Here is a 16,645-nt window from a genome sequence, read left to right as displayed (position 1 = left end):
CCGGCTGAGTGATAACATAACTGCATAAAAGGCTGCAGTTACTTTTATATTCAGTAATATTTGACAGGTTTACAAAACTGCCTGCAGAAAGGCCTTTAAGTTTACTGACCTTTGTAGAAGAACCTTTATTTTCAAAAAAGGAACACCTTTAACTTTAGGACATTATCAAGTTATTTTGAAAGTAGTAGCAGGGGTGTCAAACTTTGTTTCTGATATTTCTGTTCTAACTGGCCCATGAGTCTGCAGATGTCCTCAAGTCTGAAAATGTGAACTTATCCTTGATGATTTAAGATAACCATGTTAAGTCATAAAATCTGAAAAAGGAGTAAAATTATTTAGTCAGGAATGTGGCAAAATAAATTGATTTGTGTTTTAATTTCATATTTTCAATTTTGCATCTCACAATAAGGACTCAAATTTAGGGTTTTGACTTTTTATTTCATACTTTGAGCATTTCAACTTGTAATTTTGACTTCTCATATAATATTTTGAGCTTTCAGATTCATAATTTAAAATTTAAAGTCATGTTTTGACCTTTTTAACTAATTATTTTGTATTTTACCTCATATTTTCAACTCCAAACTTTGACTTCATAATCCCATAGTTTGACCTTGTAGACTCACAATTTAAAAATTTGAATCAAATTTTGACTTTTAATTTCATGATGACACAAATTTTATTTCATATTTTGACCTTTTAAGCTCATAATTTTGACTTTCTCTCTAATATATTTGCTTTAAAAAAACATTATTTTTCAATTTCAATTTCATGTTTTGACCTTTGTGAACTAATAAACTTTTCTTTTCTCAGATTATGAGCCTTTACTTAGTTTTTAAATTTTTTAACCTCAAAACCATTTATGAACCCGGCAAAGTTTTTTTTTCATATTTTATTACTGGTGAAACAAGGTTGACAGTTTCTGGTTAAAAGGTGAGCCTGTTAGGCCCTAAGGTTAGACCTGAATCCAGAATCTGGTCCCTGCTGTGATTGAGTTTGACACCCCTGCAGTACAGAAAAACTTCTGACTTTGTTTTGTTTTTTTGAAAGTAGATATTTGCATGTTTTGATTTGGAAAAAAACACACACTCCAAACTATCATTTTTTGCTGCATTTTCCTTGATAAATAAGCAAGTAGACTCATGCTTTCATTTGTGTTTTACATTGAAATTGTAATTTCGAATCACAATATTGTCCACCATAACCTCAATCACATATTTACACCAAAAAAAAATAAATAAATAAAACCAGTTTTCTGTGATCTTACGTTCAGACATAAGTTAATTATGCCACCATAGGCTTGTTTTGGGGGGAGACGGGGGCCTGAACATGCATTTAATGTGATATCTCTTTAAAATCTTATAATACCATGACCACAAAGGACAAAAAATAGTGATATGAAATTCAAGCCACTGATCTACAGCAGGGGCTGGATTCTGGACTTAGGTCTGACCTGAGGGTCTAACAGGCTCACCTTTTAACCAGAAACTGTCAACCTTGTTTCACCGCTAATAAAATATATATATAAAAACAAACAAACTTTGCACCGATGAAAAAGGATTTTGAGGTTAAAAAAATAGTAAGTAAAAGATAAGTTTAAAGGCTCATAAACTGAGAAAAGAAAATTTACTAGTTCAAAAAAAAATCAAAACATGACATTGAAAAATAATGTTTTTTAAAGGCAAATATATTAGGAAGAAAGTCAAAATTATGAGCTAAAATTGTTGAAATATGAAATAAAATTTGTAATCACGAAATTTAAAGTCAAAATATGATTCAAAATTTTGAATTGTGAGTCTAAAAGGTCAAACTATGGGATTATGAAGTCAAAGTTTGGAGTTGAAAATATGAGATAAAATACAAAATAAATTAGTTAAAAAGGTCAAAACATGACTTTAAATTTTAAATATGAATCTAAAAGCTCCAAAGATCATATAAGACGTCAAAATTACAAGTGTAAATGCTCAAAGTATGAAACAAAAAGTCAAAATCCCAATTTTGAGTCCTTATTGTGAGATGCAAAATTGAAAATATGAAATTAAAACACAAATCGATCAATTTTTCCACATTCCTGACTTTTTATCTAAATATTTTTACTCCTTACTTTTTCCGATTTCATAACTTAACACCGTTATCCTAAATCATGAAGGAGAAGTTCACATTTTTATACTTGAGGAAATCTGCAGACCTCAGACTGATGGGCCAGTTAGAACAGAAATATTATAAGGTCTTGTGGGCCGGATTTAACTGTTCCACGGGCTGGATTTGGCCCCCAAGCCTTGAGTTTAACACCACTCACCTACATCCAACCTTAGTGGATGGTGGGCAACAAAAATGTTCAGCGAATACTTCACACTCTGACCTATTCAGGTTGTGTGAGCTGCATAAAGGCACTCTGTCCTGCAAACGTGACGTGCACAATGATGTCTATTGTATGGAATTCAAACAACACTGGATCATGTATTGCTCCTCTAATGACGCACCTCAACAATTTCAGAAATGTGTGTGAATTAAGGTTTATTACAGAGTACCAACATTTCTAATCCAGTGTGAATGGGCTGCCTGACGTCAGGGGGTAATTCACAAACCATCAGGGGTCCCCAGGTAATACTAATCCACTGTGAGAGGGGATTTAGTGTTGTACAAATAGCTGTGTATGTTTAGAGTGAGGAAATAAAACTCAAAACCTTGAATTCTCTCTTGAATAAACACGCTGCCAGCTTCAGTACATGATGGTTTTCAACACCACACCACACTGGCCTGTGTTTCTTGGTGTGTGTGTGTTTAATAGCTTTGTCTTTTCCAGATAAGAGCAGAGGAATGTGCACTTTGTGTAAACCCTCACCCTGAGTAAATACTCAAAGCAGCGTGTTTCATGACTCAGCTGTGCGAGGTCACGGCTGGGTGAAGCCTGTGGATGCTGTGTTGAGTCAACCACAGCATCGTGGTTGAAATATTTTTGTTTGTTAAAACATTTAACTTTTTTATGCCAAGAGAGAAATTCCTGAGCAGAAAAATGCATCCACTAATAGAACACCATAACCCAGTGTTACTCAACCCTGCTCAACCAAAGAGCCAAATTGTTAAAAAATAACTTTGCAAGAGCCACAATCTAAGTGAAAAGTGGCAAAAGTAGGCAATCACCGTAGATGTAACCAAAACTGTATCAACACGCAACAGGTTTGAGCGTCCAGCTTCCCTACAGCGGATTCAGGTGAGATTTTACGAGAATTGCAAGGCCTATCCCCAAAACTCCCTTCAATGGGAACGCATTCAAAGCGCAGTTGTACTTAATTGAAATTTAAGAAATATCGCTTTTATTTTGCGATAAACTGTAATGGAAACCCAGCTAGAGACTGTAAAATTTTGAGCAGGAGAGATCCCTTGCATGGGTTCACATTTTCCACACTTCACCACCAGGTAACTCAGCGAAATGACGTTGCTGGTGTGGAAGCTTGCATTGACACACTACAGGTTCAAAAAAATATATTTTGTGTGAATTATTCATAAGAAAAAATAGTTTCTGGTGTGCAAGGGCCTTAAGTTTATAAACTGGATTTTATATTTTTTTGGCTATTAAATTTAATCACTCTAAAACCCCCGAGTCTCCCCTATGGCAGGATGGTTTGACCCACACTGGTACATGTCTCTCAATCACTGCATTCATAATCGCTCCATTCATAAAAAGGTTCATGATTTATTTTTTGTGAAGAAGTGTTTAGCTATAACTAAAAGATCTTTATTATGATCCCAAAAAGGGGCACTAAGCTGTTTCTTTATAATTAAGTTATTTTTTTTACAGGTTTTTAGTTCTTTCTAGTTCTGTGTTTTTATTTCTGAATAGTTCGAGAGAGACCGCTGTAGATGAGCAGTGATTTTTGCACACTGACGGTTTTAAATGGTTTTATGCCTGTCCACTCACTGTTTTCATTACATTAGTTTGAATACCCCCATTTAGTGATGAGAAGATTTGCCATGAATTTAGTCATGCATTTTCAACATTTAAAATTTTTGGGAAAAAATATCTAATATTTGAAATTTGAAAGTGTTAATCAAAGTTTGATAAATCAGACAGCTGTCACAGCACTGTCTTTCTTTTTTTGGCCAGAAGTGCTTTGTCTAGGTCTGTCTAAGGCAGTGGTTCCCAAACTTTTTTTGTTGGCCCCCCTTTTGGCAGATGAAAACATTGCTCCCCTCCCTTACTCCTCACTGTACATATCAACATGTAAAAAACATGTAAATGTATGACAAACACACCAAGATCCACAACTTTTTTACACAAAATTCTTTTTTAAATTTACCAAAACATAAAAACTAAACATTTTGAGTTTTAAAATTCTGACTCTCTGAAGATGAACAGTTCGCTGAAAATACAAATCTAACAAACATCTGTAAGATTTATCAGTCCTGCAAAAGTTTAATTGGCTACTGTGGGCTGTTTTGGTGCTACAGATCTCTTAAGTCTTGGATGCAGCTCGGAGACAGACTGTCTCAGGTTATTTTCAATGTCCAGCTTTGATTTGTTTTTTTGTCTTCATTGCAGGAACAGCAGAAAAAATAAGTATCCCACTCAGGTATGATGCTGCAAAAGGAAAGAGTGTGTGCAAGGCTCTCAGTGACATTGTTGAATCTGAGGTGACATCATTGAGCTGCTCCTATTCTGCAGTGCTGAAGTAATCAGCTTGTGTTGCTTAGCCTTGCCTTGCTGCGCCCCCCTCTATCATGACTTTGTTCACCCCTGGGGGGGTCCACGGCCCACTTTGGGAACCACTGGTCTAGGGGGTACTTGGCTGAAAAAATATTTCACAGGGGGTACATGACTGAAAAATGTTGAGAGCCACTGTTGTACATGATAACAGTTGATTATTATTTCTCACCCTTAATAAGGGGGGCACACATGTGCCATAGACAGAGGGAAAAAGCGAGAAACTTGGATTGTTCCTCTGTCCTCCTGTAATTCAGTTTATTTATAAAGTGTAAGAACAATTCTTCAACTATAAATCACTTCCACTTAAACAAATACCATCCAATCCTAGTGCAAATAATGTGATCCGGTTAAATTATCACATTTAGTTAACATTAAATTTGCTCCTTACTTAATTTTATTCATTTATTATTTTATGATACATTAGTGACTCTGCATTATCAATATCATTTGTATTTATCTCAGGTCAAAGCAACAACTGCATGCTCATTTACTTTGTACAGTAAATGTTTTAATGAACCAAACAATTCCAGCCAATTAGAGAGGGTTTTCCTTGCACATCACACATTTTGGTCCACTTGTAGGTGTGCCTTTTTAAACGCTGATGCATAATGATGCATCAACAAACCTGCATGTGCTTTGCACCAGATCGGCCAAACTACAAGTCATGATAACGCTAACTGTGACAGTCATGCAAAACTTCAGTGACATCACCACGGCTGCGTCCATCATTATCGTGTCTACACGCTGTCTACATCCTCAGGAGAGGGGCTATTATTGGAGAGATTCTAGTGTGTGATCAGCTGTATCAGCTTTGTGTCTCACTGTATGCTCTGCACGCTCATGCTCAGTGTACACGAGCGGTCATGTGACCTGTGTTTTCATGTGTGTTGGAACGGACAGAGCTTACCTCTGAAACGGTGCTAAAACGCTCGTCTGGACAGAGGTGTGCGAGTAATCTACTTAGGCTGATTGGAGGGCAGGTTCCACTTTCCACACTGTCACAGCAGACGACACACACGCTGACACACAACTAGATAACTAACTAACTAGATGTACAGTATAAGAACATGGAGCAGAGGGAGCACACATGCATGTGACACACAGTATATCTATACATTATATATGTAGCTAATGAAAAAAACATAGTGATGCTTTAAAAAGCTGCAGCCATGCTCCATATGGATCCATGCTACACCAGCCTGACCTGAGCATTAGACATCACTCTGGTAATGCTCTCTTCCCTTTATAAAGTCATTAATTCAGATAAATCTGGAGCATTAAGTTGCACATGATTACTTTCAACTTTAAATGTTCAAATAAGACATTTTAGCCTATCACACAGGCGCCAGGTTTCAGGTCCTGTTGGCTATAAATCGTTGGTTTTATCCTGCCAAAGCTTGCATGGGGCTTTGATACTAACCTCATGTTTTCACACTTTGAAATGCATCTGAATCTCAGATAAAGTGCTTCACCTTCACTTTCAGGTGATCAGACTCAGTAGCAGCAGCAGCTCAGACTTCCCCTTTTGGTTTTAGTTAACGTTTCCTTCAGGATTGTTAAATTACCCATAATTACAAAAAAGTTGGGGTACTGTAGAAAATGTCAAATGTCATTATTATATATTTTATTCACTATAGAACAGAAACAACATACCAGATGTTGAAACTGAGACGTTTTACCATTTAATGATTAATATGAGTTAATTTTGAATTTAATGGCAGCAACACGTCTCAAAAAAGTAGGGACGGGGCAAAAATAGCCTGGAGAAATATGGGCTGCTGCAATTTTCAAATCGCAGAAGGTGCAGTATTTCTTTAACATGAAATTTGTGTCAAATATCAGTTTAAAACAGTTTTGTTGCAGCAGAGATGTTATACATTACATATCATGCAATCATCCACAGGCAAGTTTTTAAAATAGTTCACAAAAATTCTACTTTTTGTATGTTTTTCTTATTAAATATGGGAATGACATAAAAACTTCAATTCCCATCTAATTTGCAATACGAGTCAAAATCATCACAATTAGATATTTTTCCAGATTGTTCAGCTCTAGTTTTATCTAATATCTTATTTTTTATATTATAGAATAAATAATTTATTGTGTTTGTTGGTAAAACAAAACAAAACAAAACAAAACAAAACATAATATCAGGAACTTAAGAAATAATTGCATATCAAATCGCAATTGCAATACAGGGGAAAAAAAAGTTAACTAGATTATTTTTCCAAATTGTTCAGCTCTAGAATATAAGGAGCATTTTAGAGAGGCAGAGGCTCTCAAAAGTATAGCTGGGCAAAAATATGTCTGATGATTGTGGAACAATTTCAGTAAAATGTTCCTCGACATCTAATTGCAAAGACTTTGAACATTCAACCATCTACTGTCCGTGTTATTGTCGAAAGATTCTGGAGAAATGAGCCAGGGACAAGGCTGAAGGTCAGTATTAGATGCTGGTGATCGTGGGACCCTCAGGGCCCACTGCATTTAAAACAGGCATCATCCTGTTCTTTAAATCAGGAACACTTCCAGAAATCACTGTCTGTCTACCCAGTTAAAGGGATACTTCAACGTTTTAGCATATTCGCCCATTGCCATAATCCCTATAGTCTTACCAATAGGTTCGTTACCTTTAGTTGTTGGTGCAAGCTATTTTTAGATCAGCGCTGCTGAGTTAGGGGCTGCTCAGCTACTGTTATGGTGTCTTATGGTATCCCGGCTTTCCCTCATCAAATTCATCAAATACACAATCCAACAACTCCAAAACGCTCTCGTGGACAAGTTGTGACCTGCACATTCACCACGCTATAAAATAATAAAGTATAATTATGTAACATTACGACATATGAAGCAAATACTCCGAACTACTTTCTTGAGTGAACCACTGGGCGGAGTGACACGGTGCAGAGCCATGTCTGGAGTGTAGTTCCAGCTTTGCATTTAACTTTTAAATGTCTCCGTCTCATAATGTTCCATGATTATTTCATAACATGGTGAATGTGCCAGAACAAAGAAGACCCAGAACTGTTGAGCAGCTAGAATGGGGCAACATTCTTCTCCTCACTTCCAAGACGTTTAAGGACTGTTGTTGAAAGAAGAGGGGATGCTACACACTGGTAAACATGACTTGTCCCTATTTTTTTGTGATGTATTGCTGCCATCAAATTCAAAATGAGCACATATCATCATTAAAAACGTCTCAGTTTCAACATCTGATATGTTGTTTATGTTCTATTGTGAATAAAATATGGGTTTATGGGATCTGACAATCATTACATGCTGCTTTTATCAACATTTTATACAGTGCTCCAACTTTTTTGGAATCAGGGTTGTAGTTTCTATTGTGAAGTGGAGTTTCAAACCAGAGTTTTCAGATTTTTCAGCTAAAATGCTTCATCTGTGGAAGGTTGAAAGCCCTGGTTATACAAACACCCACGGCACTCCTAGACCTGCCTCTGCACAAAATGTGGGAACTGGTGATTTCAAGTATTTTCAAGTATAGTATTATCTTTAAGCGCTCTTGGTTTAAATATTTTGCCAAACAGTCTGTAGGTAGATAAGTGCTAACCTACTTCAGACAATCTCATTACTTCTGTATCCAGCTAAAGAGCTTCCATGTCGGACTCTGATCAGCATGCTGTTTTTAGCATCAAACAAAAACAACTGACACTTTTCTATTAGCTCTTTTTACTCTTGGTGCAGACAGCAAGCAGTGAAACCGAGACACAAAGCTCAGCTCTGTACTCAAATAGCAGCTTGTCTTAATGGGATTGAGCTAGCCGGCTGCAGGGGAAGTGATGCAGGTGGGGGGTCGTTACCTGTGTGGATTAGACTACCACCTTCCTGCCTGCTTAGAGTTCAGATCAGCAACCGCGCTGCAGAAAAGGGCATCAGCTTTGGGGAATGTCGCTACCAGTGCTGATTAGAGACCCCAGGGGGGCACACTTGGCAGGGCAACCCCAGCTGATGATCTCAACACTGAAGTTTATTTATCACCTCAGATTCAACAATGCGTCTGCAGTTCAAGTCCAAGACATAGTCTATGTTTTGGATTCCAGTGTATTAGAGTTTGGATTTTAGATCGGAGTCTTGCCTCCTTCATCCGTCTGGGGTCACGGGGGGCTGGAGTCCATCTCAGCTGTCATTGGGGTACACCCAAGCAACAACCTCCAGCCCTGAATGATGAGGCCAATGAGGAGGTGCAAAAAATTGCAATACTGCGAGTGTCCACTTGAGGCTGCCTGCAGGAACACTGGAAGTCCCGTTCACAACACCTGTTAAAAAGCCGTTTTTTTACACCATAAATAAACTGGTTTACAGCCTGGTTCAAAAAACCCAAACGTATCTTTTTAACTAATGTCTTCACATCCTCTCACTGTGCAGGGGGGAATTTTTTGTAGCACAACCGTTTCGAGTGAGAAAAGACCATGCACACTCATGGGCGCATCTGATTTGATTGACAGATAGCTTGAGAGGCAGACACTACCTATCTGTCAACCAGAATGCTAGCTAGCTAGCTGACAGGAAGTCAAACTCAGTGGGCGGGCTCTTGCCTGCTGTTAGGTTGACCCAAAGTGTAAATCCATAATTTATTGCTATAGTTACCTCCGCCAAGGAGGTTATGTGATCGGATGGGTTTGATTATTCAGTTGTTTGTTAGGAACATAACACAAAAAGTTGTGGATGGATTTTCATGAAATTTATAGGAAATGTCAGAAATGGCACAAGGAAGAACTGATTACATTTTGGGAGTGATCTGGATCACCGTCTGGATCCAGGAATTTTTTAAAGGATTCTGTACTATTGGGAGACAGGGGTTATGGAGGAGGTCTGCGCTGTTACCACTTCACACCAGGAGATGGCGGACATGAGTAACTTCAATCCCAGCAGCATTCTGGGTGTGTTTCTATTCAAAGTTTTGGAGTTTACAGAGTTTGCAAGACGCACGCCCGGTCGAGGAGACGAGTGGGAGCGTAACAGAGAAAAAGACAGCCAATTGTAGCGAGAATACTCACAATGCTGGGAGGAATAGAGGAATATTCACCCTCTGCCATTACTTTCAGTCGTCCGGTGAGACCATGGGTGCTTCTGCCATGACAGTCCACTAATAGCAAGCCAATGCTTTGCCTCACCATGTCTCCACCCCACCGGGGAGGGAGTAATCAGGGAATTAGATTTTGGGAGCGATCCGGATCACGGTCTGGATCCAGGAATGTTTTAAAGGAATTCTTCACTATTGGGAGATAGGGCTTATGGTGGAGGTCTGCGCTCTCTGAGTGCTTTTCTAGTTATTTATTTTTTTGTGGTTTCTAACAACTCCCACAATATTCTGCAATATTTCCCAGAAGTTTGACAAAGTTCTGCCATTTTTCAACGATTCTTCTTCGTTGTTTTTCCTGCTCTTGCTTAAACTATTGGCTAGATTGGTCAACATGGCTCCCAGCATTGGTGGTATAGCAACGTTTGGTCCGTTCTGAGAGAATGGATGAAAAATGGAGAAAATAAACAGAGTACAGTAAGTACCATCCATATCTGTGAAAGTTTCAAATGTAGAGCGTTGAAGAGCCTTAAAATGATGTGTGTGTATGTGATAGAATGTTGGGACTTGTTTCACATGTCGAGGACAAGCTGGAGAAACAGCCGTTAAACCACTGGAATCTCTGTATAAAAAGTCGCTAAAAACTTCAGATAAAAAAAAAAATAGGGCTGAACGGTTTGTGAAATTAATCAAATTGCAATTTTTCCCACAATATTGCGATTAAAATGCAGTTGTTTAGGTTCCTCATTTTATCTGGTGTTCAACAAACATAAGCAAGAAATCATTCGATATTATAACAAGCACAATATTAGACAAGTTAAACTAGGACTAAATTTAGAAAAAAAAGATCTTATTGCGATTTTTGCTCATGTAGATAATTTAATATCAATTGCTATGTTGAAGGGGATGATCATTTCTCACATTATTCTCATTTTGATGTCGAAAAATAAATGCATGAACAAGAAAAGTAGGATTTTTGTAAAAAGAAAATAAAAAAGACACTTGAATGTTAGAATAAAGTGTAAAGCATAACAAGAAAAAAAGATTGTATCAAACTGGTATTTTTGACACTTTTCAGGTTAAAGAAATGTTGCACTGTCTGTGATTTGAAAATTGCAGCATGCCATATTGCGATTTAGTTCTAATTTGCGATTAATCACCCGGCCCCAAAATAAAAAATCTATGCAATATCACCTTTACAGGACTCTAGAAAAGCATCATCTGCTTAGCTTTGAGAAGGTTGAACTGTTTTCAAATTTGTGCCTTACGTCTGAGTTTTGAAATGGCTTGGCTCCTGCCTCACTACGTCACTTTGTTAAATTTTGCCCTGAGCCATCCATAAAATCCACCGGAGCATCTTCAGTAAGAGATTGCTCTGTAGCTTTCTGTCGCACTGCTTTTGGCCAGTTAGGTTTCTGTGTGAAAGCCACGACTCAGTGGGACGCTCTCCCTGACAGCAGTAACAACTGAGATTCTATCGGTAGCTTCAAGAACAAACTCAAAAATCTACTAAAAGAGGCTCAATTCTGCAACCACTGATTTTACACCATTGCTTTAAATGTGACGGTGTGAATGTGCCTGTGTGTGTGATCTTCAGCTTTGCAGCTTTGAGCCTCTGTGATGTTTCATTGATTTCTCTGTGATGTTTTGATGTTTCAATCGTGACCTGGCAAGGCTCTGCAGATGTTCATTAGCTTTGAGCTAATTCTGGTACAATGCATCAAATGCAAGCGGCAACCTCCGGTCCTGAAAAATGACGCTAGTGTGGAAGTGCAAAAAATTGCAACACTGTGAGTGTCCACTGGAGGCTGGCTGCAGGAACAGCGGTTCTGTCTGAATACCTGTTAAAAAGCTGTTTTTGTTACACTATAAATAAACTGGTTTACAGCCTGGTTAAAAAAAAAAACAAACAAACGTGTCTCATTTGCTAATGTCTTCATGTGCTCTCACTTTACGGGGGGTGAATTTATTTGTACCACAATGGTTTAGATTACATTTTGAAAAAACCTCACTCATGGGCGCGTCTCATTTGATTGACAGACAGCAAGACAGCAGAAGCTACAATTCTGTCGACCAGAATGCTAGCCAGCTAGCTGACAGAAAGTCACACAGGCTTTGTCCAATTCTTTCTACGGCCTATGGTCAAATCACGACGTTTATAGTTATTGTGCATGTCCCTTTACAAATAAACAAATTAAAAACAACTTCTGTTTAAACACATCTCATCTCACTTGATTTAGCTACAATCAACTCATAAGTCAGGTTATCATCTTACTTTAAGAGCAATAAGAGAAATAAGATCTTACGTGCTCGCTAAATGAACAAATGTCTGCCTGGTGGTCTGTGGCTAAACTTCTTTTCCTACCGTCGATCAGACTGAATGAAACATCAAACAGAGCAGGCAGGGATACGTCTATGAAAGCAGCGGTGGATCAGGAGACTGTCAGGCTGATTTTGTCCTTGTAGAGTGGTGCAGTCGTGAGGTAATTTTGTAAACAAACTCGGAATTTAGCGTCACTGGGTTCCCTCAGCGTTGAGCCTAAGGGATTTTTCTGGTGGGTTTTTGGACTATTGCTGAAAATAAGCTCTGTGTCCAATAAAAGTTTATGAAACTTACAAGTTTGGCTCACAAAGATAATCTTCATAAATTGATAATATAAGCATCCTGTCTGGTTTGTTAATCTGACTGGCAAAAGTAAAACACTAACATCATGCTATATTGAACTACAACACTGTCAACTGAATTTAACGTCATCATCGTGGATACATGTGAACGGCAGGCTCAGTTGCCGCGCTTCGGATGATGACGTATGTAGTCCTTGTTAGCTGTCTTTTAGCAACAACCTCACAGACATGAAAAGATACACAATTCAAAGGTGGGGCACGTTTCCGATGTATTTTATGTCGTAGGATAAAACATTTAACTCTCTTGAGCTTGTGTTCACCACAGACCTTATTTCAGGCATTTAACCGAAAACTCATTCAAAAATTCCAGAGACTTTCAGACAAGGGAACCGGAAGTGCTAAAACGCTAACTCACTTCTGCGATTTAGCACTCATTCCTGCACCACTCTATTAGCATTGCCTTTTGGCTCTGGCAAACGTCCTGCAGTTTCAAAAGCCTGCTGAATCAGCACTCAGCCTGGTATTAGTGTTTGGGTTGGTCCTAATTCCTGTGGCTACTGCCGCTTCATTTTAACTTTGTTAGGATAATGACTTTCAAGTGACTTGTAAGATCTGTCGTGTTAAAACTTGAGGACTTTTTCCACTCTTCATGATCTTTGCAGGGTAAATTTTACAAAAACTATCGAGTTATCCTCCCCATAAATACTGAATAACAACAGTATTACTGAATTTACAGTATCTTGTTGTTAGCATCTTAGCACTGAGGCTGCTTCCACTTCTTCTCTGGTGCTTAACAGTGGGTCACGTACTGCAGCGCCACCTACTGTGTAGTCTCATAAGGAAGAAAATAAACGCCTTTATTATCAGTGGATGTTATCGGTTAATATTTCATTATCAGGATAATAAACATATGTTAAATATATGCAATATTGGCCAATAATTTATCAGTATCGATAATCATTGTGCATCCCTATTGGAGACATTACTGTGGGTACTGTAGTTCTTTTCCCCAACACAGCATGAAAGCCATGTTTTTATTAAAACCAGGTTGATAACATACAAGCTAGTGTCTTCTGCAGGAGCTTAAAGCCCAAAACACACAGACGTCATCTGACACACGTCCAAACAATCGCCCCATTATTATCTACGAACCTGGACCGACTCAGCACTTCACGCCACTGCTCTGATCCCAGCTGCCGCTGGCTGAGTGATTTCCAAAGAAAACAGCTGTTTTGTTCATCATCTGTTTGAGAGCAAGGGTGTAGAAAAACATGCGAGGACTTGGTGGGATATCACTGCGCTTATCACTTTTTTTTTCTTACCCACTGAGACGTGGCGGTGAGCCCTGAGTGGGATCTCGCTTCCAGTATCAAGCGCCTGGCCCAGCTGTAACTGGTATGGAGTTTGGCTGGTGGAGTGCTGCAGCCAGTGTGATCTATGGGGGGCACTTCAGGTGCATCATATGATGTGGCAAATCATGGAGTCATACTCTAACCAGCAAGATATACTTTTGAGAATTTTTGCATTTTTTATGCTTTCTGGTTTTATGTTTTTAGGTTGTCAATCCACCCAGCTACTCAAGAACAAACTAAATATATCTATGAAGTTCAAGGTCAAAACCCACCCCTAGCCCTTACTCTTGACCCACAACAGAACTTTCACTGCTGGGCAATTGAATAAGTCATTGAGGTATATTTAGTTTTCTTCTGAGACTTAAGCCCCAATGTTGTGCACTCTCGTGTTAATATTTTTATCTTTAACTGCAGGTAAAAGAGCCTCAGTTGTTTTTTAATAAACATCAAGCATTTAGTCAGGTCAGCATCACAGTCCTTTACCTTAAAGACCTCTGAGAAGAAGCCTGACCCAATCTTCTCACAGAAGAAGTCATCGATGCGAGCCAGGCTAGACACGGCGCTCCTCAGGGCTCGATACGAGGACGGCCGGATCCGGTTGGGGGCGTGAATACTGTGGAGCGGCGGCTCGTCCGGGTCACCATGCCCGTCCTCTGGATCACAGAGGCAGCACTCGGCGTGGTAATCCATAGTGCTGGTGTGGGCGGACCCAAAAGGTCTATTAGACCGCAGCAGTCCTGAGGCACAGAGTGACGGTGGCAGCCACCATCATGGCGTCAGAATGATCCGAATGTCTCCTCTGGGTGATACGGATGACCTTTTGAAGTGATGATTAATCTCTTTTACAGCTGACGACACCTGCTCAACACGCCTATTCAGGCTGCAGAAGGCCTTCAAATATCACGCAAGTATAAAAAAGTTAATCTGAGACTCACTCAACTAAAATGCAATCCAAAGTACCTCAGTGCAAGTTAAGATCAGCTCCAGGTGTGCTTCTTAGCCCCTCCCCTTCACAGGAAAGTTTAAAAAATCTCATCAATAAAACATGAAATCTCTTTCAATCTTCTTAACTGACAGTCTTTAGAATTCCTGCAGCCACTGAATGTCTCGCCAGCATGGTGTCAGTATGTGAGGGGGCTCGGCGCTTTCTGTCACTGCGTCAGTGAGGAGGCTGGAGTCACGGATGATGATGGATGCTGCAGCTGCACAGTACTGGAGGCTGAGGTAGGAGGGTTGAGCAGCCGGCTGCCATAAAAAGAGATCCTGTGAGAGAATTATAAGACTGTTATAAACACATTATGACAGATCAATCATTTAGATCTCGTTAAAGCAGAGGGAAACATCACCACTTTGTTATAACAGAGCCTTCCTGTGGGCAGCCCCACCCCCTGGCCACCTGCTTAGTGTGTGTACAGTAGCCATGAAGGATAGTAGCCACCGGTTTAGTGATGGGCAGTTCAACTCTTTTTAGTGAGTTGAACCATTTGGCTCAGCTGCACAATACAATCTGGCTCTTTTGACTTCTAAATGGCTCTTTACTCAATATACCTTCTCTGACTTTTAGATCAGACAAATTTAGTATGTTTAACCTCTGAAAGTGCAAAAGAGAGCACTATAACTTTACCATACTCCTTCTTAAATTATGTCAAATAGCAAGCCAGCATGTTGCTAGCTTAGCCAAGGAAGCTAGGCCCAGAAATGTATGGTTGATGAAGTCTAGTGACCGTAGCAAAGTAGGCTATGTTGCTAAAGCCAGACTAACGGCAGGGTTAGTACAAACATACTCAGTTATGTTAACTAAATATGTGATTGTTGACATTGCCTATGCATTCAGATGCATTTGCAGGAAATTGTGAAGTCATTTTAAGAAGCTGTGTGCAGGAAAGACTTGGAGTCCAGAAGGTAACCGTTTGGAAACATTGGGTTGGACTAAGGCAAAACGGGTGCCAAAAGATTGCTTTTTCTCCCTATGGCTTTATATATGATAATGCAAGGATTACATCTTTTCTATGTGTTTGAACGCCATGTGGAAGAACAAGAGACATGAAGCACAGTTGATGATCCAAAGCAGTGGTGGGCAACCGGTGGCCCAGGGGCTAGATGTGGCCCTCCTCCTCACTCAGTGCAGCCCACAAGTCAATTTCAAAAATCAAGAAGACAACATGATAAACCCTGCCATGAAAACATGCAAAACAGAACACTTTCTAATAACCAGTTAGCATTCAGCTCAGATTAAATGATGTGTTTAGTTGATTAAATTTAGTGCTATTATTTGCATTTGAGTTTAAAAGTATAAATGATGGCTAAAGGAATGTGAAGAAAGCTATACATCTTTACCTTTTACCAATTTATAGGTTATTATCATTATTAACTTTAGAGTGTCCTACGGTTTGTAAAAGTTTGGCCCCTGGCAGTAAGAATAAAATTATGTGGCCCTTTCAGTAACCAAAGTTGCCAATCCCTGATCTAGACCATTGGTTCCCAACCTGGGGTCCGGCAGCTCCCGGGGGGGGCTTTGTCTGCTCTGAGGCTGCCAAAATTAGATTTCCAAATATTGACTCAAACCATGATAGAGCAGCTATTTAATAGTTCATACAAGGGTCTTTTGATAAGAAAAGCATGCACAGGCCTTTTTTAGAGTTTTATCAGTGACACAGTTAAATTCTATGTTGATTTTTGGCAGCAGTGTATCACTTTTTCTTCTTTCTTGGGTCCTGGGGGGCTCTGCTTTTCTTAGGTACATGTAGGGGGGATCCAAGGAAAAATGGCAGGGAAACCTTGCTCTAGACCATTAGTTCCATGTTTTCCCAGGAGCCCCCCAGTCTGTGTCTAACGCCTGAGATCCCAATGAGCCACGCCACAGAAAAAAGACACCATGCTCTCAAAATCAACAGAAATTTTAACTCTGAAATACACTATCTTGCT

General features: G+C 39.3%; 1 protein-coding gene across 1 annotated transcript in view; it reads right to left on the bottom strand.

Moving 5' to 3' along the window:
• The window catches only part of LOC121508951 (dual specificity testis-specific protein kinase 2-like), a 41,497-nt gene that overhangs the window by 23,989 nt on the left and 863 nt on the right, over positions 1 to 16,645 (bottom strand). Inside the window, exon 2 of the mRNA XM_041786098.1 lies at positions 14,204 to 14,983. Coding sequence (XP_041642032.1) covers positions 14,204 to 14,410 — 207 coding nt within the window. The 5' untranslated portion in view covers positions 14,411 to 14,983. The remainder of the gene's footprint in view (positions 1 to 14,203; positions 14,984 to 16,645) is intronic.

The sequence above is a fragment of the Cheilinus undulatus genome, linkage group 4 (genome assembly GCF_018320785.1).
Source record: "Cheilinus undulatus linkage group 4, ASM1832078v1, whole genome shotgun sequence".
In the NCBI taxonomy this organism is placed as follows: Eukaryota; Metazoa; Chordata; class Actinopteri; order Labriformes; family Labridae; genus Cheilinus; species Cheilinus undulatus.
The sequence above is the reverse complement of the archived record's forward strand: the minus strand, read 5'-3'. Positions and strand labels throughout refer to the sequence as shown.